Source organism: Lagenorhynchus albirostris, chromosome 10, assembly GCF_949774975.1.
Source record: "Lagenorhynchus albirostris chromosome 10, mLagAlb1.1, whole genome shotgun sequence".
NCBI classification, from domain to species: Eukaryota; Metazoa; Chordata; class Mammalia; order Artiodactyla; family Delphinidae; genus Lagenorhynchus; species Lagenorhynchus albirostris.
Genome location: NC_083104.1, coordinates 69451147 through 69477768, shown reverse-complemented (window position 1 = coordinate 69477768; position 26622 = coordinate 69451147). Strand labels below are relative to the sequence as shown.

The window sequence follows — 26622 nt, the reverse complement described above, 5'->3', positions numbered from 1 at the left end:
CTCCTTAAAGTTCATTCACCTGACCCTAAAGCACTTAGGTCGTGGTGTGACTGGCACAAAGTCCAGAGCTGCCTGTAGGAAAAGACTGAAGATCTTTGGGTGAGTTTGAACTTGTGCTTTCCAAGGCCTAGAACACTTAGCCTCCTGGGATAGGAGCAGAGGGTGTGGACTACAACTCCCAGAAGGCCGCGCGGCACGGTGCCCTCACCGATTGGCTGGTATGGCCCCGCCCCCACCACGCCCCTACCGGGAGGACCCGGGGCAGCGAGTCCCGGGCTAGCGTGCTCCCAAAGCCGGCTACCTAGTGTAGTCTCGCCTTGCCGGACAGGCTTCATGGCGGCCCAACCAGTGTCCCGGATGCTGCGGCGGGTCCTGAGGTCCAGCGTCCGGAGCTGCAGCTCGGGCGCTCTGGTGACGCAGCCACACCCCGGGGAGCCCTCCCAACCTGCCGTGGAGGTGAGCCTCCCGCATCCACACTTTCTTGGGGAGGGGGTGGCCTGGCAGCTGCACCTTATGCCCAGAAGCACCCCGGCCCGTCCGCGGTAGCTGCTTCTGGGAGGGGTGTCTGCCTCTGCGAGGGACTCCTCAGCGCTTATTTAGGGGTGGGGAGAGGAGTGGAATGATGTTTTCTAGATAGACTGCCCAGTCTCACCCGGTATCCCAACGAGGGGTGGCGGGGTGGGGCGCTCCTTGGGGTCTGGCTTATAAACCTCCCTGCCCACCCATCCGTGCAACCCCCTTCCAGGTCTGAGTGACTCCTAGAGATGGGGGAGCAGGCGGCAGGACTCTGGGACCAATGAGACATTATTAGTACCCCTTTCAGCCCTGACTCACACCCAGCCTCCTTAAACATTTTCCTCCCTGCCCCCCAGTGGAGGTTGTGTGTGATCAGGTGTTTTTGTGACACCCCATTTCATAGTGTGGCACTGACTAAAAATGTCACCTTGGTGCTGCCAGTAGTCAGTTGTCACTTTGTAGTCACAGGGTTGTGTGACCCGTCCTTCACTGACTCTTTTTGTTTCATCTTCATTTCCCTTAAGAGGGTTCAGTCTCTTTCTAGAGCAGAATGGAGTCAGGACCTGGGCTCTTGCAGGTTAGGGACTCCGCTATCTCTTTAGGGTTGGGATAGCCCCCCTCAGTCCTTAACAGCTTCTCAGAGGGGTTTCCAGCATAAGAAGTTTTAAATTTGTTTTGTCCATGTTGTCAGGGAATCATTTGGGGAGAAGCATCTCTTTTTTGGTGATGCCTTTTCTAGGCTGATCTGGTCATTCTTTTCCCACCTCCTGGCTCAGGGCTTCAAGTTCTGGGATTCATCAGATCATGCACCTGCTGTTGCTCAATCAAGGGGAGGGCCTCAGCCTGACCTGCTTTCTCCAGATCTGATCCCCCCTTCCCCCCACCCGCGGGATCCTCAGATGAGCAGATCCCATTTCTGGGAGGTGGAGAAGTTTGTCAGTATCCTTGAACTCTGAACTTTGTGGAGGGAAAAATGGGAAAGCAAAGATGAGAGATCTTTAAAGAATTCACGAAAAGGGAAGTTTCTTCTCCCCCTTGCCCCTAATTTACTTTGTACCTTTCATCCTGTGCTAAGTGGCTTCATTTGTGGTCTCTCTCAGTCCTCACAATAAACCATGTGAAGTGAGTAGAGTTTGTATTTTCAGGTGAGGGTGCTCATGGAAGTTAACTTCCCTGGAGTCCCTGAGCTGTAAAGTAAGAGAACCGGAGCTCAAACTCTAGCACTTGTGCTCCTGCTTCTTTTCTGTGGGCAGAGTAGAAGAGAGGCTGCTCTTACCCTTACCTTTACACCATGAGGGCAGGTAGCGTTAGCAGGTAAGAAGGTGGACTCAGAATGCCTCGGTTTGAATCCCAGCCCTACCACTTATTAGATGTGTGAACTTGAGCAAGTCTTCTCAGTACCTCAGTGTTCTCCTCTGTAAAATGGGAATAACAGTGTCTACTTCATAAGGTGGTTATAGGGCTTAAAGGAGTTAACATAATTTATATATATATATACACTTAGAACAAAACCTGGCACATGTACGTGCTGTGCACGTGGATTGCACATGTTTGTTGTAATTATTCTTGCCGCCATTGCCACATACTGTGTCTCCTAAGTCCCCTCCCACCTGGACACTCAGGATAGTCATTCTGTCAACTATCTGATCACAGACCCCCCACCCTGGACGTTCCCCACCAGGGTTATCCTCAGCAGACGGGTTGCTCCTTGGGTGCTGGGTGCTCCCCTGCCTTTCTCGGTACAGTGCTTAGCCGGTGCTCTGCAGGCGGTAGAGTTAGCAGGTATTTTTTGGCTGTTTGAAACAGATCTGGTGAGGGTGCACGTGACAGAGCACTGGACAGGGAGCCTCAAGCTTTCATGCTCGCTTTGCCCCCAGTTTGACCTGGCTCCTGGGCCTGTCTCTTCCCCTTTTCCTGTCTTTAAAACCAGTGGGATGGACTAGCCCCTCTGTGCGCAGTAGGGGAGGGCACAGAATGTCCTTAGCAGAATCTCAGAGGTATGTTCACCCAATCCACCGAGCCTGCCAGTTGGCAGGAGCAGGGGTGGGGGCATCTGGAAGCCCTGTCCTCCCTTCCCTTCCTGTAGGGTGTCTTTCCCCATACCCTACGCGGGGCCCTGAGGTCTGGTTTGAGATGGCAAGTGCTTGGAGAGACGGGGAAAGCCCCCGGCTGTTGTCTGTGTGTCGGGGTGTAGGTGTGGGAGAGTTGTGCAATGAGGGGAGGGAGCTGGCTGTGAGGACAGTGGATGGGGGCATTGGGCTTGGTCCCGGGGCAGATTGAGGAGCTTCTGCAGGTGGAAAGGGGAGGCGGGTAGGGGAGACAGCTCCCTCCGGCCTGTTTGGGGCAGCAAGACAGAGGGCTTCCCCCAGTTGCAAGCACTACGCCCTTCTTTCTCCCCCTCAGGCTCCGTGCAGGCTTTGTTGGGACGACAAGGGGCTGGCCTCAGGTCCTGGGCCTGCTTCCTTGGGGCAGGGGCAGGGGAAAGGATGACTCTGTGCCAGGCAAAGGCACCCAGCTGTTCAGGGGGCTGGAGAGAACACAACGTGGGAGAGGGCTGTGCAGGAAGGGACTGGTACATGAGGAGGGCCGGGGCGGGGCAGTCACACGTGGAAGGAAAGGAGACCTTTCAGGGGGCTGCCTGGACTTCCAACCTGCCCAGCTCCTCAACAGCTTTGTTTCAGTGAAGTGTGACTTATCCTTGCTGGGAGCCACAGGTGTGAAGACCTCACACTTAGGGTGGGGCTGGAGGGGGAGCGGAGGTCAAAGCCTGGAGCTGGGCACTTTGCCAGGTCCCCTCATTCAATAGAGATTAATTTTGAGCCACGCTGGGTATACATCCTCCCAAGGAGCAGGTAAATCAGGGCCAGTGATACTTGGGTTTGGCCTGTGCTCTTTTTCTCCTGCTCTTCTAGTGTCTACGCTCCAGAGCTGTTTGGGGGTCGGCCTTTATCATTCAGATCAAAGGCCCAAGGTTAGTGAATATTAGGGAAGGCACTTTGAGGGCAGGGTCCCTCCCTTAACTAACTCCTTCCTACCACTCTTCCCCACCACTCCATCCCAGTCTGCACTGGGTTGGTAGACAAGATATAACCAGTAGCATGTGGTAGGCTGCCTAGTTCCTGGTTGTGGCACTAGTATCTGTGGTTCTCGGGAAGCTCAGACCCCACGTGTCCTGCTCTGAGTGGTGTGACAGCAGGTCTGAAACCCCAGCCTTGGGCCCTCTGCCATTAAGTAGGGCTTTGCAAGACGAGGGAAGCTGACAGAGTGGGAAAACTAGTCACAGTGCGCGCACACACACACACAGAGTGCCCCTCCATGGATACATGATGAACGGTTATTTGTAATTAGGAGTTAGATTAAGAGAATCGGAGCAGTCCTGAACACCTACCGTGTGACAGGAACTCCTCCGGTTGAGGTAGGTAGGATCATTTTCCACACTTTATGGACGAGGAAGCTAAGGCTTAGAGAATGGTAAGCAACTAGCTCTACAGCTAGTTGGTAACAGAGCCAGGCTTCTAATTCAAGTTTACCTGCTCCCGAAGCCTATGCTCAGGACCACAATCACCCCGGATTAAAATGGCACTGGGTCCTGGTGTGGCAGGGCCAGTGGGTCTCAGCCTGGGCTACAGAGCTGAACAGGGACGTTTCAGATAAACCACTAGGGCCCCATCCCAGAGAGCAGCTGAGTCCGAATCTTTGGGCTGGGGCTCTGGCATCAGCACGTCTTAGAAGGTCTTCAGGTGATTTTAATGTGTAACAAAAGCTGAGAACCACCGTATGAGGCTAAACCATTTTGACAGTAGAGACCAGCCTAGAAATGCATGGCAACCCCATTGCAACTGGGTTTTCCACACACCATCTTTCCCTCTGGATTAGGGACCTGCCTGTCTGTTCACTGACACAGCGGTTGGACACCTGCTATGACACCAGGAAACAGAGTCAGGCAGGAAGGCTTCCCACCCAGGGGAAACACCCTGATCCAGGCCGGGGCCGGAGAATACGAGCACCTAAGGGTGTTCTACTTCTGACATGTCCTAGCCCCGCCTGGGCGAGAGGCATTGCCGCCGTCTCATCTGCCCAGTAATTCTCCCAGGATTCTGGGCTCCTTTGACTGGTGCTGATATTTTTTCCTCCAGGGAGTTTAAAGGGAAGAAAAAAAATGGAAGAAGGAAAGTAGGGCATGCAGTGTTGGAGGAGGAGGCAGGGATGAGGTGTGTTAATACCCAACTGAAGAGTTTGCAAGGGGGAGGGGGAGGGGAGGGGGAGGGGAGGGGGAGGGGGGGAGGGGGAGGGGAGGGAGCGTTTAGGAGGCTGCGTCAGGTGTTGGTGTGTGTGTTTAGGAGGCTGCGTCAGCTACTGGGTGTACAGAGTCTGAACGAATCTAGATAAGGTCACTCCAGGTCTCAAAAGTGAAATCTGGCCTCCCCTCCCGTGGGGGCCTAATTCCATTCTGGGTTGCCCCATTCCTCGGCTCCCTCTCCGCTTTCTGCTGAGTCATGCTCCTGGGTCCTCTCACTTGCTCCCTATTACCGGCTTTAGTTTCGCTCCTCCCTCACCCAGCCACCTCTCCCAGGATGTGAAGATTAGGGTGAGGAGGGCATCTTGGCAAGTGAGGAGGTGAGGTCTGGGGGGACTAACAAATCACTGAATTGTGAGTAGCTGCTGATTCCCAGGTGTCTGAGCTCCTGGACTGGGGTGGCCAATGGGGATGGGACTCTTTTTTTTTTTTTTTTTTTTTTTTTTGCGGTACGCGGGCCTCTCACTGTTGTGGCCTCTCCCATTGCGGAGCACAGGCTCCGGACGCGCAGGCTCAGCGGCCATGGCTCACGGGCCCAGCCCCTCCGCGGCATGTGGGGTCTTCCCGGACCGGGGCACGAACCCGTGTCCCCTGCATCAGCAGGCGGACTCTCAACCACTGTGCCACCAGGGAAGCCCTCTTTTTTTAAAAAAAAATAAATTTATTTTTTTGTCTACGTTGGGTCTTCGTTGCTGTGCGTGGGCTTTCTCTAGTTGCGGCGAGCTGGGGCTACTCTTCACTGCAGTGCGTGGGCTTCTCATTGCCGTGGCTTCTCTTGTTGCAGAGCACGGGCTCTAGGCGCATGGGCTTCAGTAGTTGTGGCACACGGGCTTAGTTGCTCCGCGGCATGTGGGATCTTCGAGGACCAGGGCTCGAAGCCGTGACCCCTGCATTGGCAGGCGATTCTTAACCACTGCGCCACCAGGGAAGTCCCGGGATGGGACACGTGATTCTGAAGTGTCCCTGCCCCACCCCCAAGGGTACTGGTGGAAAGGCAGTGGGGTGAGTAGGGAAGGAGGAACACTGTTGTTATTATTTCAGACTGCAGTTCAGAGAAATGACGGCTACTTTCTCGTCATGGGGCTGTGAGCAGGGTTTCTTAGAGGATGTGGGAAACCGGTCTTGGGGCAGGCAGAGCGAGGTCGGTTTTATGGACCCAGGAAAAATCATGAAGCACCCCCTTCTACCTCTCGTATCCCTTCTACTTCCTGAGTCAGTCAGTGGCCCTTGACTACACATTAGAATCACCTGGAGAGGTGAAAAACACAGCATCTGGAGACTGAATTCAGCTGGTCTCCAGTAGAACTTTTTTCTTCAACTCCCCAGATGGTTCTAACATGTAGCCAGGGCTGAGGAGGTCTCTGAAGTAAATGTTTCTTCCTGGACCTCAGGAGGGCTGGAGGCCTGCTTTCTTAGGTTACAAGATCATGAGAATCCTGGGTGTTTCCCTACCAGTGTCCTGACTACCCCCTCCTTTACAGCAAGACAACCTTAGCCCACAACTGTGTTCTTATTTAACAGCTGGGAGAGCAGGCCTGGAGGAGTTAGAGAACTTTCCCAGTGTGTCCCCAAGACCTCACGGATGACCACCACAGTCATAATTTCTCTGTTCTAAAGAAATGACTTCTCCCCGCCCTATGTACCATCCCGTGTACCTTCTTGGACACACCCTATGCAACTAGGGGAAGGAATTTAGAACTTGGAATCAGAAGGCCTGGATTTGAATCCTGGTTCTGCCACGGGTGTTCTTGGACCCCATTCAAGAGCTGGTTATAATAATCCCTTTAGGTGTGGAGATGGAACAGAGAACATTCTTTGGAAACCTTAAGATGCCTTGCAAACTGTTAACCTCTGTGGAGCAGTTATCTCATCAGCATGTCACGACCCAGGGCTGTGTTCTAAATGGGGGGATGGGGGAGGGGAGAGAGAACAAACTAGTTCAGATTTAGGAAAGGGCGAGGTTGGCTGCCTCCTTTCTCTCCCCAGGATGAGTTTGGGCCTTGCGGGGAGCCTCGGGCCATCTCCTCTCCTTATACCCCAAACAGTGGGTCCTTAATCCTTTCTTCTGGCCACGGGTGGGTGAAGGATAAGGACTAAAGCAATCTGGGCACGGGGTTAGTGTGGTGGCCATCCTGGCATCTCTATTCTCCCTTCCTGGAGGCTGGTGGCCTCATTCCCTCTGTGGGTCCCCCTAGTGTGCTGTCTTCCCCCCAAGGCCTTCTGTGGGAGGGGAGCCTTCCCCATGGGTTTACCCTGCCCAGCTGGGCGTGGCCCCCGGCTGCTCCTGGGGGTGTGGCCTGTTGGGTCCTCCTGGGTGTTGAGGAGGCCCCAGAGAGCCCCCCATCCGCAAGGGGGAGGCAGCTTGTGTGACACCCCCTCCCTCACAGTGAGTGACTTTGTTTCGAGCTCAAGGTAAGGAATGAGAGGTCTGGGTTGGACAAGTGGCTTCCGTGTCCCAGGCCACCTTCCCTCTCAGCTACCTGCTGTCTCCCTCCTCCTTTCTGGACGTGCTTGTCTGGTGGCGTGGTTGGCAGGTGCCAAATGGCACCTGCCCTCCCAGTGACCCATCCAAGAGATGCTAGAGATGGCTGTTCCCGGATAGGCTTCCTTTGAGGGAGGGGTAGCAGGGAGGAGGTGGGGCCCGGCTGGGGCTTAGTGCCCTTCCCTGTGCCTTGCTGCCCGGCCGGTAGGCAGCTGCACCCCTGCAGGGGTCCTCCACCCTGGGGCTGAGTGTGGGACCTTGGAGGGGCACGTCCTTCCCTCCAAGCCTGTTTCCAAACCTGTGAATAAGAGGAGAATACCAGACCCCCAGGACTGCGGAGCCCATGTGGATGGAAAGGCTAGCAGTGTGCGCGGGTGTCAGAGAGGAGGGAGGAGATGGTCGAGGGGAGAGGGCTTGCTCTCCCCAGGTGGGCGCTCCTCGCACCTCTCCCCCAGCCCCTGTTGTCGCAGGTGCCGTCTGGACGGAGGCGGTTCCTGAGGGAGCACGCGGCCCCCTTCTCTGCCTTCCTCACCGACAGCTTCGGCCGGCGCCACAGCTACCTGCGGATCTCCCTCACCGAGAAGTGCAACCTCAGATGTGAGTCGCCCTCCTGGGCTCCTGTCCCTCTGCTGCAGTAGCCCCTAAATCACCCCGTGTCTGGGAATCCTTCTCAATCCTCCCCATTCCTCTTTCTAGAAAACTCCACCTGCCCTTCTTCCTTGCTTGCCAGGTGGGGTTCATGGGCAAGGTAGGGGTCAAGGGTGAGTTTTATGATTCTGGAAGCTGGGTTCTACTTGGGATTAGGTTGGAGAACAGAATTGCTGTTGGGTTTAGGATTGAGGTTGGCCTGGGATCTCCCACTCTTCGGGGCTCTTTCTCCTCCCTCCTGTTTCCTTGCGGTCCCCACGGTTCAGGACGTGGCATGGGGACTGCTGGACGGTGTAAACAAGTGAGATAGGCAGCAGTGCCAGCTATAAAGACACCCCAACCCCAGTCCCGTGAGACGAGTTGTCTGGGGCCAGGCTAGTACACAGAGTCCTTGTTTCATAACCCCATGCAGAGTGCTCTGGGCCAGATCCACCGCTGGAGGGACTTCTGAAGTGTGTTTGTCCATCTGTCCTGCCTTCCTTCCCTCCCTCCTTCTCTTCTTCCTTCCTTTCTCTCACTGTAGCTCACAATAAGAAATACATTTACTTCATGGCCCAGTAAATACATGCATGTGTAGTAAATGTTTAACCAAACGATACCCATTACGTGCAGTACTGATGTTCTGATGTTGTTACCTAATCTGCTCCATCTTAAAAGACCAATTCTGGACCTTTCACTGATTTGACTGAATGACCCCCTAGCGGATCCTGACCACTGGTACTGATTAAACCCGTACCATGGGAACTGATGGGAGGAGGTGGTGCCCCCTCGCTGGCCAGGGCTCGCCTCATTTATCCCCTTCTGCTACCTCGCCCTGAACAGGTGGTACCTCAGTTTTCCAACCTGTGAAATGGGACTGATGATCGCCTGTAGGAGACAAACTGGGTGTGAGAACATGTGTAGCCACAGAGGAGAGCAGCTTTGCCCAGGCCAGGGAGCACATCCCAGCCCCCTTCACCTTAGGACACATAGAGAAGGGTCCCTGTTTGTCAAAACCAGATGAAATGAAGGAGATGAACGATGGCAGAAGGAATGGGCCCAGGGCCCTGGTCTTCCATGTCTCGGCCTGCCCTACCTCCAGCCAGGCTGAGCTGTCAGCCTCATTTATCATCTTTAAGCCCTGAGGGACAGCAAGGCCAGTTGGGGAAGGGGTGTTAAATTTTGTAGGTGAGAGTGGTGAGCCCCAAAGAGAATCTGGCCTAGGGTTTGTGCCTCCTCAGACTTGGCCGGGTCTTCCCTCATGGCTGGGGTGGGGTTCAGGAGACACTCGTGGCCTGGTGGGGGAGTTGGGGACTGGTGACATCGCAGCCTGACTGCTGCAGTCACTTCCTTCCTCCACGTCCCCTCCCTCCCCTCAGGTCAATACTGCATGCCCGAGGAGGGTGTCCCTCTGACCCCCAAGGCAGACCTGCTGACCACAGAGGAGATCCTAACCCTGGCCCGCCTCTTTGTGAAAGAAGGTGTAGACAAGATCCGACTCACGGGCGGGGAGCCGCTCATTCGGCCGGACGTGGTGGACATCGTGGGTGAGTTGACAGAAGTCGTCACCACCTCTCCCAGCTTGTGCCTCCTCCAGCTGGGCTCCAATATTAATATCAGAAGCTAACACTCCTTTCGGGCGTTATGCTCACAGAGTCCTACGCCTTCTGAGACAGGTACCATTCCTATTCCCAGTTTGTAAAGAATTGAGGCACAAAGAAGTTCAGTAACTGGCCCAAGGTCACAAAGCTGGTAAGCTCCAGAGCCCAGTGGTTTGATGTCAAATTTAGACTAAAGTCCTCACCAGGGCTTGGAGGCCCGCGTGATCCGGTTCCCGTCAACCGCAGAGACCTTCCTCCTGCCGCTTGGCCTCCGTCCTCCCCTGCATTCATGCTGCCGGGCCTTTGCACATGCTGTTCCCTTGCCAGGAGCACAGGGCTCCCTGCCTGCCTCATTCAGGGGTCTGCTCCCGTGTCGTCTCCTTGGGGAGACCTCTTTGGCTGCTCTGTCTAAATTCCCCCTCACATACCCCAGCTGCTCTGTCTCCCAGGAGTTGGCAGGGTACAGACCATGGACCAAAACCAGGCCACCACCTGTGTGTGTGTGGCCAGCAAACTAAGAATAGTTTCTATATTTCTAAATGATTGAAAAAGAAAATCAAAAGAATAACATTTGTGGCACTTGAAAAAGCAAATCAAAAGAATAGCATTTGTGGCACTTGAAAATTATATGAAATTTAAAATTCACTGTCCATTAATAAAGTTTTATTGGCACATAGCCACACCCACTCATTTACATATCTCCCCTGTTGCAGAGCTAAGTTGCCACAAAGACCATATGGCCAGCAAAGCCAAAAGTGTTTACTGTCTGGCCTTTTAACAGAAAAAGTGTGGCGATCCTACTCTACCACGTGGTGTTATTTGGTTGGTTTTTGTCTGTCTCCTCATTAACTAGCATGAAAGCTCTCATGGAGCTGGGCAGGTTCTGTTCACAGCTGTGTTTCGAGCACCTAGGGAAGCGCCTACACACAGTTGGGGCTCACTGGTGTTTGCTGGATGAGTGAAGGTGGTTCAAAATACGATCTCTGAAGGATGACGTGTCCACGTGTGAATCTCAGCTGCACCTCATACTAGTAGTATATCTTTTTTTTTTTTTGCGGTATGTGGGCCTCTCACTGTTGTGGCCTCTCCTGTTGCGGAGCACAGGCTCCGGACGCTCAGGCTCAGCGGCCATGGCTCACGGGCCCAGCCGCTCCGCGGCATGTGGGATCTTCCCGGACCGGGGCACGAACCTGCATCCCTTGCATCGGCAGGCTGACTCTCAACCACTGCGCCACGAGGGAAGCCCTAGTAGTATATCTTGAGCAACTTTTAAAGTCCGTCCTAAGCCTTCAGACAGGGTAACCTACCTTATAGGGTGGACCTTGGGAGGAAATGAGAAGGAAATGCCCAGCTAGTGGTGAGTGCTGTGTATGGCCCAGCAGAGCCTCTTGCCATAGGCTGGTTCTAAGCCCCGAGGCCAGGCAGAGACCATGAGCATTTAATTGTGAAAGATGGAATCCGAGGAAAATAAGTTTCCGTGTTCTTGACTGCGGAGGCCCCGGCTCCAGCTGCTCGGGGTGGGATCTCCCAGCCCCCAGCTCTCTGCCTCACTTGCTGGCTCAGTAAACGTTCTCTGGAACGCCTTCTTACGTGCCCGGCACTGTGCTGGCATCAGAGGGGAGTGAGCTGCAGGCCCAGCCTTCAGGGACCCCAGCCCATTGGCGGAAGCAGCCCCTGGAGCCCGCCGCCATCTGGGGAGGAGCCCAGGTGCTGTGGGAGCCCCGAGGAGGGGCCCAGGGACCCCTGCGAGCTCTTTCCTCCCTCTTTCCCTGTGGCCAGCTCCCTCCCACCCCCACCGATCGCTTGATCTGGAATCCTGCCATCATTCCTAGGCTACTCATGCTGGCCCAGGGGAGTTGACCTGACCCCCTGTTCAGGCAGCTCCTCAGAGCCTGAAAAGCAACCTGGGTTCCAGGAAAGGGCCAAACCTGGCTGGCTGCCAGGCCCCAGCCCCCTCGGTCAGGGCACTTCATCTGCCCTCTGTCCAGGGCCTGTGGGCGAGCCTGTGATCACTGCTGTTCAGAGAGGGGTGACTGAGCGCAGATGGAAGGATGCAGGGTCTCCACGGAAGCCACCACCTTGCTTAGTAGGAGGCCAGGGAGCCAGGAGAGGCGGCAGCCCTGTTCCCGCTCTGGGCTCTTCCACCCCCTGGCCGTGTGAACTTGTGCAGGTTCCTGCCCCACCCTGGGCCTCAGTGTCCTAATCTATGCGCTGGTCACCTCCCAGCCTTTCCTGCTCTGATGGCCCTGGGTTGTTGGTCCTGGCTGATTGCGTGAGGCTGGCAAGGGTTTATCACCACATAGACGCTGGTTAGGACAGGGACCAGCTGCAGTGACTGACTTTGGAGGATTTATCTCTTGCTTTAAGGGTGTGCACTGATGGGGCAGGGGTGGGGTGGGGGGAACTCTACCCCTCCCCAGGCCCTCCCCCAGTGCTCCAAGACAAATGGCAGTTGATGTGTTTGCTAACACTTTGACATCTCCCATCCTAGCTCCTTTGATCCTCCCCAGGGGTACTTCTTCAGAGCAAAATCACCCCGAAGGGCAGGGCAGCTGGGGCTATTAGGGAAGAAGGGCTGGGGTAAGCGGAGGGGCATGTTCTTAAGCACTTGTCCCGCCCTCCCAGCTGAGAGTTTCGAGGGACCCCACCCCGGGGGCGCAGAGTGAAGAGGCTGCCGGTTTCACCAAGCAGGCTGTCCTGGTCACTCGGGGTCCCTGCCTGAGGCTCTCAGCCCCGGGACTGGTGTTGTCGATCTCCACCTGAGAAGACAGCTCAGCTCTCCGTCAGCCGTCTGTGATCCCCTCCACCAACCCCAAGACGCTCCGGCACTCCTCCATCCCGGCTTGTGTATGAACAAGTTCCTCTCCTCCCTCCTTTTCTTGGGTGTAAGGCAGTGCTGTCCAATACAACTTTCTGGGGTGATGGAAATGTTCTGTATCTGTGTTGTCTGATAAGGTAGCCAGGCTTGGGCTTCACAAGCGGCTGTTGTGACTGAGGAACTGAATTTGGAACTTTCATTGATGTAAATGCCCACGTGTAGTTAGCGGCTGCCACGCTGGATGGTGAAGGTTTGAGATTTTCCAAAAGAAAAGAGGGGAACTATAGGCACACTTTACTTTATGGTGCTTTGCTTTACTGCTTTTCACAGATACTGTGTTTTTTTTTTACAAATTGAAGGTTTGTGGCAACCCTGCATCGAGCAAGTCTATCGGTGCCGTTTTTCCAACAGCATTTGCTCACTTTGTATCTCTGTGTCACAGTTTGGTAATTCTCACAATATTTCCAACACTTTCATTATTTTTGTTATGGTGATCTGTGATCAATTATCTTTGTTACTACTGCAACTCCCTGAAGGCTTAATAGTAGTAATTTTTAGCAATAAAGTATTTTTTAATAAAAGTATGTACTTTTTTTAGACTAATGCTATTGCACACTTAATAGACTCAAGAATAGTGTAGACATAACTCTTACATGCACTGGGAAACCAGGAAAACCCATGTGACTTGCTTTATTGTGATACGTGCTTTATTGCAGTGGTCTGGAACCAAACCCACAATATCCCCAAGGTATGCCTGTAAACATACAAGTATCAATACTGTGATAGTGTTGGCAGTGTTTGCAGAGGAAGGATTTGGGGCTCTAATTTCAAGGCTGACTTCCGCTGTCAGATGACAGCTTAGTTGGAGAATCACTCAGTCCTGCAGGCTGTTTTGTCCTTCCTTCCCTGTTTTGTCCTTCCTTCCTCCCTTCCTTTCTTCCATTATGTTGAAGAAATGAATGATGGAGCATCCAGGTCTCACAGCTTAGAGCCCATAAGAGGCCTAATGCAATGGAGAGCAGCCATTAAAGGTTTTTGAAATGGCGTGAAGTTTTTTGTTTCATTTTATTTTTGATGGACTCTAGTTACCTTGAATTAGATTAAATCATAATCCTGGGTTTGTGACATAATCTCATTATTGATCCGTGCATGGCCTTTTTTACTTTATTCATACAAATTTATTTACATGTTTTAATAATGTTATGAATTCCTAAGGAAACCCACTACCTCATTAATTTTTTTGGAAGAATCAAACCCTGGCAAGAATCTTTAACCACCTCCGTGGACTTTCCTACCCTGTACTTCCTCCCTCCCAAGGAAACACTCCTAAACGTGGTGTTTATCATTCCCTTGCTTTTTAAAACTGAGATGGTGTTTTTGAACTTTATAAGAATCGTGCTGTGTGCAGTCTTTCAGGAATCACTCTTTTGACGCAACTGAAATGAACATATGTCATCCAGAGCTGCAGTTCATTTTCTCTGCGACCTCCTGTTCCATTCAATGAATACACCGCACTTCCTGTTAGTGAACATTTGGGTTGTTTCCAGTTTATTGATATTATAAACAGTGCTGCTTTAAATACTTGTATTCTCATTCATGTGTCTCGGTATACAATTTCTCTAGGAGTGGAGTTTGCTGGGTTACTGAATATGTGAGTGTTTAATCTTGGCGAACCATTCGGCATTGTCTTACAGTGGTTGTGCTGCTTTACACTGTCCCCAGCAGTACATAGGATCCCCTGGGTCCTCCCCGACATTCAGTATTATCATTCTGGACCTTTGCCAGTGGACTGGGTATAAAATGCTATTTTATTGTGGTCTGATTTGTGCTTCTTTGTTTAGAATGAGGTCAGTCATCTTGTCACCTATTAGCCGTGTATATTTATTTTTCTCTTTAATACCAGATCGTATCATGTGCCTAGTTTTCTATTTGGTTATTTATCCTTTCATATTGGTTTGTTCCAAGTTCTTGATGTATGTTGCAAATGTCTTCTTCCAATTTGAAAAACAAGCCATACTTTGTGTAACAATTCTTTTGACAATGGTAGTTCTTGAATTTGTCAGTTCTGTCTTTTATGGTTAGTGCTTTTTGTACTTATTAATGAAACACCTCACCCAACGTCAGAACAACTACCTATGTTTCTACTAGAATATTTAAAGTTTTGCTTTTTGCTTTTAAGTCTTTAGTTAATCTGTGGATAATTTCAGGGACTCCAGTTTCATTTCTTTCCATGTGAATGGTCATTTTTTCTAGTTCCTTTTACTAAATAGTTCCCACTTCCTCCATAAATCTACCATGTGTGCATTGGTCTGTTTTGGGTTCTGTTCTATTCAGTTTGTCTATCTCTGTGTCAACATCATACAGTCTTAATCTCCGTAGCTTCATAATAAGTCCATTATCTGATAAGGCAAGTCCTTTTTATTCTTCAGCAGTGCTTTAGCTATTCTAAGCTTTGTCCATCCATGGAAATTTTAGAATCTGCCTACCAAGTTACCTGGAAAACTCTGTTGGGATGTTTTTTCCTTTTTTTATTGTGTTAAAATACACATAACATAAAATTTACCAACTTATTTAAATGTACAGCTCATTGGTATTAAGTATTCACATTCACATTTATGCAGCTATCACCACCATCTATTTCCAGTCTCCTGTAAATCTGAAAATCTATATCTATCAAATAATGACTCCCATTCTCCTCTTCCCCAGCCCCTGGCAACCACCATTGTACTTTCTAGCTTTATGATTTTGGCTACTGTAAGAACCTCGTATAAGTGGAATCAAGCAGTATTTGTCTCTTTGTGATTGGCTTATTTCACTTAGCATAATGTCCTCGAGGTTCATTCATGCTGTGGCATATTGAGGAATTTCTCCCTTAACAGGTATATGATTTTCAGATATCTCCCCCATTCTGTAGGTTGCCTTTTTGCTCTGTGGATAGTGTCTTTTATGTACAATTTTTTTAAATGTTCATGAAGTCCAGTTTGTGTTTTCTTTTGTTGCCAGTGCCTCTGGGTCATTGGATTCAGCAGTGATTTCTTGGGTATGTTACGAAGCTTTATTCCTATGATTTCTTCTCAGAGTTTTATTGTTTTACATTTAGGTCCAACTGCATTCTTTTGCATGCGAATATCCAGTTTTCCCAACACCATTTGTTGAAACGTCCTGTCCCCATTGAATGGTCTTGGCACCCTTGTCAGAAATCGTTTGACCATATATGTGAGGATTTACTTCTGGGCTCTGTTTTATTCCATTGGTCTTTATGTCTGTCTTTATGCCAATCCCACACATTTAATTACTGTAGCTTTGTAGGAAGGTTTGAAATTGAAATGTGAGACCTCCAGTTTTTTGTTCTTTTTCAAGATGATTTGGGGTCCCTTGAGATTCCATATGAATTTTAGGATGAGTTTTTCTATTTATACAAAAGATATCATTGGGATTTTGTTAAGGACTGCATTGAATCTGTAGATTGCTTTGGGTAGTATTGACATTTTAACAACATTAAGTCTTCTAATTCATGAACATGGGATGTGTTCCCATTTATTTATGTCTTTTTAAATTTATTTCAGCAGTGTTTTGTAGTTTTCATTGTACAAGGCTTTCACCTCTTTGGTTAAGTTAAATCCTAAGTATTTTATTCTTTCTGATGCTGTTGTAAATGGAATAGTTTCTGTAATTCCCTTTGTTCATTGTTTGTGTATCTGTTGGGATTTTATTGCATTGTATCAAGTTGGGGGAATTGACATCTTTTTTGTTCGCATCCCCACCTTCCCACAGCCATTTCCCTCCTTTGCCCCGTTCTTTGCTCTAGGTAGTTGGCCCCTAGGGACTACATCACCCAGGGTCCCTTGCCTGTTGGGTTCCTGATGGGTTTGGCCAATGAGATCAGGTTTTCGGTTTGTTTGTTTTTTCCTGCTCCCTGCTCTATTTCTACTGTAGCTAAGTTCCCTTCAGAGCTAAAACTCCTACAGGGCAGCCAGTCTTCCATGGTGCCTTAACTGGACTCCTAACTTAATTTCCTCCCCAGGTCCTTTTGGCCCTAGGCATGGTTATGGCTCCCTAGTGTTTCTAGTCTGAGTGCTGTACTGTTCATTGTTGAGACCATTAAGTCTGCCCACACCTTTGTGAATAGTCCTTTCATTAAATTCTTTATTTTAACCATCTGGGATGAATTCTGCTTTATGCTAGGATCCTCAGAGTTACAGTGCCATGTTTAAAATTATATTTTCTATTATTGTCGTGGTTGACATTCTTTTTTTTGTGTGTGGTACGTGGGCCTCTCACTGTTGTGGCCTCTCCCATTGCGGAGTACAGGCTCCGGACACGCAGGCTCAGCGGCCATGGCTCACGGGCTCAGCTGCTCCGTGGCATGTGGGATCTTCCCGGACCGGGGCACGAACCCGTGTCCCCTGCATCGGCAGGCAGACTCTCAACCACTGCGCCACCAGGGAAGCCCGTCATGGTTGATATTCTTATCATTCTCTTATCAATGCTATAATATGTCTGTTTAGAGTCTTTGGAGTTTTCTCCACTAGCAACCACATCATCTGCAACTAAAGACAATTTTTTCTCCTATCTTTAGGTCTTTAATTTCCTTTTCTTGTCTTATTGCAGTATCTAGGCTCTCAAGTACAATGTTGAATAGTAGTGGTAATAAAAGAATACTCCTAATGTTTCCCCATTTAGAATGATGTTTCTTTCTTTTTTTAATTTTTATTGGGGTATAGTTGCTTTACAATGTTGTGTTAGTTTTAGAATGATGTTTCTTAGAAGCTTTTTTTCACAATAACTTTTAGGTAATGAAGTTCCCTTCCTAGTACTAAGTTTGTTTTTTTAATTATACACTTCTTTTTTTTTTTTTTTTTTGTGGTACGCGGGCCTCTCACTGTTGTGGCCTCTTCCGTTGCAGAGCACAGGCTCTGGACTGCAGGCTCAGTGTCCATGGCTCACGGGCCCAGCCGCTCCGCGGCATGTGGGATCTTCCCGGACCGGGGCACGAACCCGTGTCCCCTGCATCGGCAGGTGGACTCTCAACCACTGCGCCACCAGGGGAAGCCCTAATTATACACTTTCTTAATGTGTGTTAGGATGATCTATGATTTTTTCATTTTTACTCTGTTACTCTGAATGACATTGATAGCTTTTCTGATATTGTACCTGGAATACACTCAACCTAGACATGGTCTGCTATGCTTTTGTCTACTGTTAGGTTCAGTTTGTTAATATTTTGTGTAAGTTTTTGCATTTATATCCGTGAGTGAATTGGGTGTATGATTTTTCTTTTTCATGCCTGCCTTAACTGATTTGTGGTATTAAATTTCAAAGAATGAGTTAGGTAGTGTATCAGGCTGCTAAAACAGAATACCACAAATTGGGTAGCTTATGAACAGCAAATGATTTCTCACAGTTCTGGAGGCTGGAATTCAAGATAAGGGTGCCAACATGGTCAGGTGTGGGCTCTCTTCTGGGTCACAGACTTTTCATTGTATTCTATCTTCATAAGGCAGATGCTGGAGAGATCTGTAGAATCTTTTTTATAAGAGCACTAATCCTTCCATCCTTATGACCTAATCACCTCCTAAAAGCTCCACCTTCCAACACCATCACATTGGTGGTAATCACTTCTTTAAAAGTTTGGTAGAGCTCATGTGTAAATTGTCTGTGCCTGGTATTTTATTTGCAGGGAGTTTTTTTTTTTTTTTTTTTTTTGCGGTACACGGGCCTCTCACCGTTGTGGCCTCTCCCGATGCGAGCACAGGCTCCGGACACGCAGGCCCAGCGGCCATGGCTCACAGGCCCAGCAGCTCCGCGGCACGTGGGATCCTCCCGGACCGGGGCACGAACCCGTGCCCCCTGCATCGGCAGGTGGACTCCCAACCACTGCGCCACCAGGGAAGCCCTTGTAGGGAGATTTTTAATTGCATCTTCAATTTCTTTAATAGTTACTGTATTATTCAAGTTCTCTACTTTTGGAGCCAGTTTTGATAGTTTCTTTTTTTAATTTGTCATTATGTCAGTTGTATGAAATTGTTGGTAATATTTTCTTATTATCTTTTTATCTTAGTTTGACTTGCAGTTTTGTCTTTTTTATTCTTAATGTGGTTTATTTGTGTCTTTATCTCTTTTTGTTGTTAAGTCTTGCAAGAGATTTGTCCATTGTGCTATTCTTAAACAAACCAACTTTTGAACTTGTTGAACCTCTTATTGTGTATTCATATTCTATTTCATTATTTCTATTTCTGTCCTAACGTAGCCTATTGTTTTCATAACATTTAGTTCTAAGTATTTCTTAATTTTTATTCTGATTTTTTCTTTGATCTATGAGATATTTAGAAGTGTTTTTAATTTCAAAATATGAGGATTTTAATTCATATTTTTATTAAAGTATAATTATATTGTGGTCAGAGAATCTTATCTCTATGAAACTTACCCTTTTAATTTTATTGAGGATTGCTTTATGACATAGTGTATTGGCAGTTTTTATAAATTTTTTTATATACTTGAGGAGCTTGTCCTTTAATTATTACGTGAAGAAGTCTATACTTGTTCATTGGATCCAACTGGTTAATTTTGTTTCCCAAACCTTTGGTTATGTCAATCTTGGCTGGCTTTTTATCTGCTTGGCCTGCCAATAATAAATAAGTAGGTGGTTTTGTTAGATTCTCCCAGAGGTCCTGTTGTTTTTACTTTATCTATAGTTGAGGTGATTTTATTAGGTTCATATGTGGTTAGAATTGTTATATCTTCTTCATAAATTGGATCTTTTATCACTGTGTAGTAGGTCTCTCTCCATGATGATACTTTTAGTCTTAAGGTCTATGTATTTTATTTTACTAAAGCTATATCAGCTTGCTTTTAGCTTTAGTGTGCTGTTTTATCTGTTTTCATCTATTCATCTTAAACCTTTCTGTATTCTTATACTTTAGATATGTCTCTTATAACAGCACATAGCTGTTACTTTGATCAAATTTGACAATCTTTGACTTTTAACTGGCAAGTTTATTCTAGTTGCCTTTGTTGTAATTGTTGAAATAGTTGGACTCATTTCTACACTTTTTTTCTGTCATGCTTCTTTTGTGCTGCTTTTTCCTCCTTTTTGACTTTTAAATAAATGACCCTCCCCCTTTTTTCTTCCTCACAAGGCAAAAAGTTTAGCACACTCTTAGGCCCTTGATTTTTTTCAACCCTCCCCCACCTGTATTGTTGATATTTTCTATAATTTTTCTTTCAGGTCATTACAAATAGTCTGCCCCTCTGTATCTCTTATAAGCACACGCTCTGCCTTTTAAGATAACAACAAACTTTACCAAGGTATTTGATCATTCATAATTTCCATAATTCTTACAGCATCTCCTGAATTTGTTTCTCTTCTTATTTGAATATTTCCTCTAAAAGTTTTTTTTTTTTTTTTGCGGTACACGGGCCTCTCACCGTTGTGGCCTCTCCCATTGCGGAGCAACAGGCTCTGGACGCACAGGCTCAGCGTCCATGGCTCACGGGCCCAGCCGCTCCGCGGCATGTGGGATCTTCCCGGACTGGGGCACGAACCCGCGTCCCCTGCATCGGCAGGCGGACTCTCAACTACTGCGCCACCAGGGAAGCCCCCTCTAAAAGTTTTTTGATGTGAGTCTAATGGTGACTCTAATTTTGATGGTGAATCTAATTAAATCTGACATACCAGGTAGTTTTTTAAATGTTTTAAAGTAGTAGTTTTATAATATTTTGAATGCTTTTAAAATCTTATGTCCAAGGTTCATTCCTTCATTATGTTAAGAATGTCACTGCATTGTCTCCTTACAGTCAGTCTGGCTGTTGGGAAAAGTCTGATGTCAGTCTGGGTTTTGCTCTTGGTTATACACACTTCTTCTCTGGAAGTTATTAGAGTGTTGCCTTTGTTATTTGATTTTCTTAAATTTTACTGTAATGTGTCTAGGATAGGCTTTTCCTCATCTGTCCTGTTGGCATTCAGTGACATCGTCCTTTCATTCTATTACGTTTGCGTTACATTTGGGGAAACTTTTCTTCATTACTCTGTTATGTTTTCAGGTATTCCTTCCTTCTCTCCAGTTTAATTTTTTTCTGGGACTTCTATTACCTGGATGTTGCTCCTTCTACTTAGGGCCTCCACAGTTCTTAAAATATATTTTGGTATCTTACTCTCTTCCTCTTTTTCCTGGAAGAGCCCTTTAATCTTACCTCCCAACTCATCAATTTCTCCTATGTTGATATTACCACTTAACTTATTTCTTGTGTTCTTTATTTCACAATACTGTTTTTAACTACTACTTTCCCTTGTTCCCTTTTATAATGAAACATTTTGTTTCATATTGTTAATATCTTCTGTTATTTCTTTTATTGTATTTATGTTTATCTTACGTTCTTGGTCTGTTTGATCATTTCTTTTCTATTGATATATAGAGAGGGTTGGGGGTGTTTGGGGTTGTGTTGCTTTTGGTGGGGGAAGCACTGGTTGTACTTCTCAAGGGTCTCCTTAGTTTAGGCAGCAAGTTTGTTCCCCTGAGGATATTAGCTATTCTGTACGGCACTGCTTAATGGGAAAAGGTTTAAGGCCAGATCTTAGTCTTCAATAGACCCAGTGAGCTCAAGAGCCCCGAAAATCACAGTTATTCACTCATGTTTGTAATCTCCCCACCAGTGACCAGCCTGGCCACGTAGGACAGCGCAGGTTGTGTACTTGCATAACTCTGGGAGATGCTGTTGACTTAGACTGTGATGAGAATGGCACCTCCTGGAGTGATGTGATATGACAGACCTTCACCTTCCAACCCTCCGAGAGAAGCAGATTTGGAAGGAGGCAGTTACTCTCCATTTTAATCCACCAGTCCTGGGGCTTTGGAGGGGGAGGATGGAGGGATGAATCCCAGCAAGGCTTTGGCAGCTTCCCTGAGCTGACCTCCTAAGCTAGTTCTCTGGAGCTCTTACCACCAAATTCTTCAGGAAGGGGACAGCATCGATTGTTCTGAGGCATCAGTGGATGAGGGTAAGGAGAGAGCTTGAACTGCTGTGCTTTCCTTTAACTGCTTCCATTCTCTGCCAGTCTCCTTCAACCCCAGGCTACACACCCCCTCCCCCATACCAGCTCGAAAGGACTGTCCGTCTTCCTGTGGATTCTCTTCCTGTCCTTCTCAATCTTCTTGAGATTGATTTTTTTTTTTTTAAGTTCCTGGATTCTGTGTTTCTTCAGGGTTGATTTGGTGGAGGGAGCCAAAAACTACTACTAATTTTCCATATTGTCAGAGTCCCAGAGGAAAGTTCTTTTCTTTGTTTTTAAAACAACAACTTTTATTTTTAAACTTTCATTTTCTTACTACAAAAGTAATACATGTTTATTTCAGATAAGCAAAAATAGTATCACTACTGCCCAACTGTAACCACTGTCAACATTTTGGTTTGGCGACCTTCCTGTCTTTTTTCTTTGCACCTAGTTTTCAACTACTGTTTTTAACCTGCCCTCTGGATTTAATGTGACATGTGTATTTCCCAACATCCTAACTTATTCTTTTACAGAGTCATTTTTAGTTGCATAATATTCCATCATCATTTAGACAAAGCATAATTTAGCCAGTTTTCTGTTGTTGGCCATCTGGATGTTTTCCTACATCCCTTTATTATGTATTGCTCACCGATTAACATCCTTGTACATAAGTATTGTTCTCATCCATGATTATTGTTTGGTTTGGTTTTTTGGTGTGTGGTTTTTTTTTTTTTTTGGTTTTATTTAGATTCCACATATAAGTGAGATTATATGGTATTTGTCTTCTCTGTCTGACTTATTTCATTTAGCACAATGCCCTCAAGGGCTATCCGTGTTGTCACAAATGGCCAGATTTCCTTCTTTTTTATGACTGAATGATATTCCATTACACACACACACACACCCACCCACCATGTTTTCCTTATCCATTCATCCATTGATGGACAAATCTTGGTTATTATAAATAATGCTACAGTGAACATAGGAATGCATATATCTTTTTGAGTTAATGTTTTCACTCTCTTTGGATAAATACCCAGAAGTGGAATTGCTGATCATATGGTTGTTCTGTTTTTAATTTTTTAAGGAATTTCTGTGCTCTTTTCTGTAGTGGCTGCAGCAATTTATATTCCCACCAGCAGTGCACAGGGGTTCCCTTTTCTCCACATTCTTTCCAGCACTTGTTTTTTCCTGTCTTTTTGATCATAGCCATTCTAACAAATGTGAAGTGATATCTCATTGTGATTTTGATCTGCATTTCCCTGATGATTAGTACTGTTGAGCACCCTTTTCATATATCTATTGGCCATCTGTGTATCTTCTTTGGAAAAATGTCTATTCAGATCCTCTGCCCATTTTTTAATAGGTTGTTTTTTTTTAGTGTTGAGTTATATGAGTTCTTCATATATTTTGGATATCAACCCTTTATCAGATGTATCATTTGCAAATATCTTCTGCCATTCAGTAGGTGGACTTTCCATTTCGTTTGCTGTGTGGGAGCGTTTTCGTTTGATGTAGCCCCACTTATTTTTGCTTTTGTTGCCTTTGCTTTTGGTGTCCAATCCAAAACATCACCAAGACCAATGTCAAAGGGGCTTACTGCATGTTTCCTCTTAGGAGTTTTATGGTTTCAGATCAATATTTAATCCATTTTGAGTTAATTTTTGTGTATGGTATAATATAGTGGTCCAGTTTCATTCATTTGTACTTGGCTATGCAGTTTTCCTGGCACCATTTAGTGAAGAGACTGTCCTTTCCATTCTTGTCTCCTTTGTTGTAAATTAATTGACCGTATGTACATGGCTTTATTTCTGGGCTCTATTCTGTTCCATTGATCCACGTGTTTTTTTTTATGCCAATACCATACTGTTTTGATTGCTATAGCTTTGTAATATGGTTTGAAATCAGCGAGCATGATGCTTCCAGCTTTGTTCTCCTTTCTCAAGATTGCTTTGACTATTGAGAGTCTTCTATGGTTCCATACATATTTTAAGATTGTTTGTTCTATATCTGTGAAAAATGCCATTGGAATTTTGATAGGGATTGCATTGAATCTGGAGATTGCTTTGGGTAGTATGGGACATTTTAACAATATCAATTCTTCTAATCCATGAGCAGAGAATATCTTTCCGTTTATCAATATTTGTGTTGTCTTCAATTTCTTTCATCAGCGTGTTACGGTTTTCAGTGTACAAGTCTTTCACCTCCTTGGTTAAATTGATTCCTAGGTATTTTATTCTTTTTGATGCAATTGTACGTTGTTTTCTTAATTTCTGTTTCTGATAATTTGTTATTAGTGTATGAAAATGCAATGAATTTTTGCATATTAATTTTGTATCCTGCAACTGTACTGAATTTGTTGATTAGTTCTAATGGTTTTTTAGTGGAGTCTTTGGAGTTTTCTGTGTATAATATCATCTGCAAATAGTGACAGTTTTACCTCCTCCTTTCTGATTTGGATGCCTTTTATTTTTCTTTTCCATTTGCTGTGGCTTGGACTTCCAATACCATGTTGAATAAAAGTGGCACAAGTGACCATCCTTCTCTTGTTCCTGATCTTAGAGGAAAAGCATGTAGCTTTTCACTCTTGTGTAAGATGTTAGCTGTGGGCTTGTCATATATGGCCTCTCTTATGCTGAGGATCATTCCTTCTATACCCACTTTGTTGAGAGTTTTTAATCATGAACTGACGTTGAACTTTATAAAATGCTTTCTCTGGATCTATTGAGATGATCATATGATTTTTATTCTTCAATTTGTTAATGTGGTGTATTACATTGATTGATTTGTGGATGTTGAGCTATCCTTGCATCCCTGGAATAGATCCCATTTGATCGTGGTGTATGATCCTTTTAATGTGTTGTTGAATTTGTTTCCTAATAATATTTTGTTGAGGATTTTTGCATCTATGTTTATCTAACTCTGATTTTTGAAAGAGTCATCTTCTGTTATCTCTGTCCTTTCTTCTTCCTCTTTCACTCTTCTGTTGAGTTGGCCAAAAAGTTCATTTGGATTTTTCTGTAACATCTCACAAAAACCTGAATCTCCTCCCTCTTGCGTCTCCCTCCCACCCTCCCTATCCCACCCCTCTAGGTGGTCGCAAAGCACTGAGCTGATCTCCCTGTGCTATGCAGCTGCTTCCCACTAGCTATCTATTTTACATTTGGTAGTATATACAAGTCCATGCCACTCTCTCACTTCATCCCAGCTTACCCTTCCCCCTCCCCATATCACAGCATTCTTTTAAAATGTTTGCTGATTCTTTTTTTTAATGTATATTTTTATTTTTATTTTTGGCTGCATTGGGTCTTCGTTGCTGCACATGGGCTTTCTCCAGTTGTGGTGAGTGGGGGCTACTCTTCGTTGTGGTACGTGGGCTTCCTATTGCAGTGGCTTCTGTTGTTGTGGAGCACGGGCTCTAGGGCGCGTGGGCTTCAGTAGTTGTGGCACGAGGGCCCAGTAGTTGTGGCTCACGGGCTCTAGAGTGCAGGTTCAGTAGTTGTGGCGCACGGGCTTAGTGACTCCGCGGCATGTGGGATCTTCCTGGACCAGGGCTCAAACCTGTGTCCCCTGCATTGGCAGGCAGATTCTTAACCACTGCACCACCAGGGAAGCCCATATTTACTGATTCTTAGCTGTGTACTCATTTCAGTGTCCAAGGCTTCTGTTGGCCTGGCTGTCAGTGCTATATCTGTTTATGCTGGTTGCCCCTGAGTTTGTGAAGGGAAGTGAAGTTCTTCTGGACTGCAGGGATCCCGTCTCCTGAGTATCTGCAGCTACTCAGGGCTGCCCCCACCCCCTTCAGCTTGCTTAAGTACTGTAGCCTTGGGGTAAAAGCTGCTGCCTTCCTCCTACTCACAGGCACGGGAGGGAGACCAACGTACCCAACTCATCCATATATAGTTCCCCAGACAGGCAACCTCCTTGACAGGCCCAGGGCCCCTCCTGCTCCTTGCCTAGGTGACTGCTAAGCTGGGTGCAGCTAGTTACCCTCCCACTTTGTATAGAACCGTCTCCAGTGTGCACTTTGGGCTCCGGTCTCCTTGATCCATCTGATCCCGTCTGCACTCTAGCAAGGTGAGCACTCGGTGTTTAACCTTTTGGTTATTTCTTATTCTTATATTTCTTATTCAGCTAAGCCTGGTTAATAGAGGTCCGCAGAGAGCCCCTTTTCCATCCATCTTATCTGGCTCAGAGTTTCTCCTTCCAGCCCTTCTCCTGGCCTCACCAAAAGCAAGAAGGCTAATAGCCCTTGCTGTTCTCTCTCCAGCACAGCTCCACCAGCTGGAAGGGCTGAGGACCATTGGCGTCACCACCAACGGCATCAACCTAGCCCGGCTGCTGCCGCAGCTTCAGGAAGCTGGCCTCAGTACCATCAACATCAGCCTGGACACGCTGGTACCAGCCAAGTTTGAGTTCATCGTCCGCAGGAAAGGTGATCACATGGGGTTCACGGTGGACGGTGACCCTCCCAGGCCCTCGTAGCTGGGGAGCTGTGGCCGGTGCAAGGGGCCTGGTCTCCCTCTTGGTGCCTGGGCTATAGCTAAGCCTGGGCATTTACACCTCACCCCTCAGTCTTGCTAAAGGTCCCTCGTCTCTGTAGCCACACTCTTGGGGACACTTGGGATCGGATGCTAATGAGCTGTGGTGACCAGCCTCCCCCTACCCTGTCCCCAGTTTGCCCAGGACTGAGAGGGTTTCAAGAACACAGGACATTCCGTTTTAAAACCAAGACAGTCCCTGACAAACTGAGACAAGTTGGTTACCCTATAGTGAGCTCTGAGGAAATGTGGGGCAGCCTGGGTGAAAGCAGCTAGCTGCCCTGGGGTTCCAGGGGCAGGGTCAGCACTGCCAGCTGAGGGTCCCCCAGCGCCTAAGGATGCTCCCTGAGCCCATCCTGTTGTAAGCCTCTTCCTTCACCCCCTACAGCAAGCACACCCACAGCCTCCTCCTGCCAGGCTCCATCAGAGAGGGTGGCAGTGGAGAGCGGAGGGGCCTGAGCCCCGGGTCTCACTAGGCCAGCGCCCACCATCCGTGGGCCCCAGGTTGGGATGGGAGGTTCTGCACAGGCTCAGATGCCCTTTGATTTGGGGAGGGTGGTGCACTCCTGAGACCTCTCTGGAGGATCAGAGATGCCGGGGAGACCCAGCTTTCCCTCTGCTTCTCTGGAAACAGCCTCCAGCTCTCAGCCCCACCTCCTCTTTCCACCCTCCCCCAGCGTGTGACTTCCTGTTTATATTTGGCAGTGTGCTGAGGAAGTGCTTGGGCGGGGGGAGTGTCTTTGCCCTC

At 47.5% G+C, this 26622-nt stretch overlaps 1 protein-coding gene across 29 annotated transcripts in view; it reads left to right on the top strand.

The window, feature by feature from the left end:
* Positions 1 to 268: 268 nt before the first annotated feature.
* Positions 269 to 26622, top strand: part of MOCS1 (molybdenum cofactor synthesis 1) — a 43975-nt gene continuing 17621 nt past the window's right edge. For 20 of the 29 annotated variants that reach the window (XM_060162823.1, XM_060162811.1, XM_060162803.1 and 17 more), the window contains exons 1-4: positions 271 to 456; positions 7751 to 7892; positions 9302 to 9469; positions 25604 to 25768. In XM_060162823.1, the coding sequence (XP_060018806.1) occupies positions 334 to 456; positions 7751 to 7892; positions 9302 to 9469; positions 25604 to 25768 (598 nt within the window). In that variant the 5' untranslated portion in view covers positions 271 to 333. Of the gene's footprint in view, positions 457 to 4708; positions 4728 to 4920; positions 5134 to 5320; positions 7662 to 7750; positions 7893 to 9301; positions 9470 to 25603; positions 25769 to 26622 lie in introns of those variants that run through there. The other 9 variants (XM_060162825.1, XM_060162822.1, XM_060162832.1 and 6 more) reach the window with 8 other exon arrangements.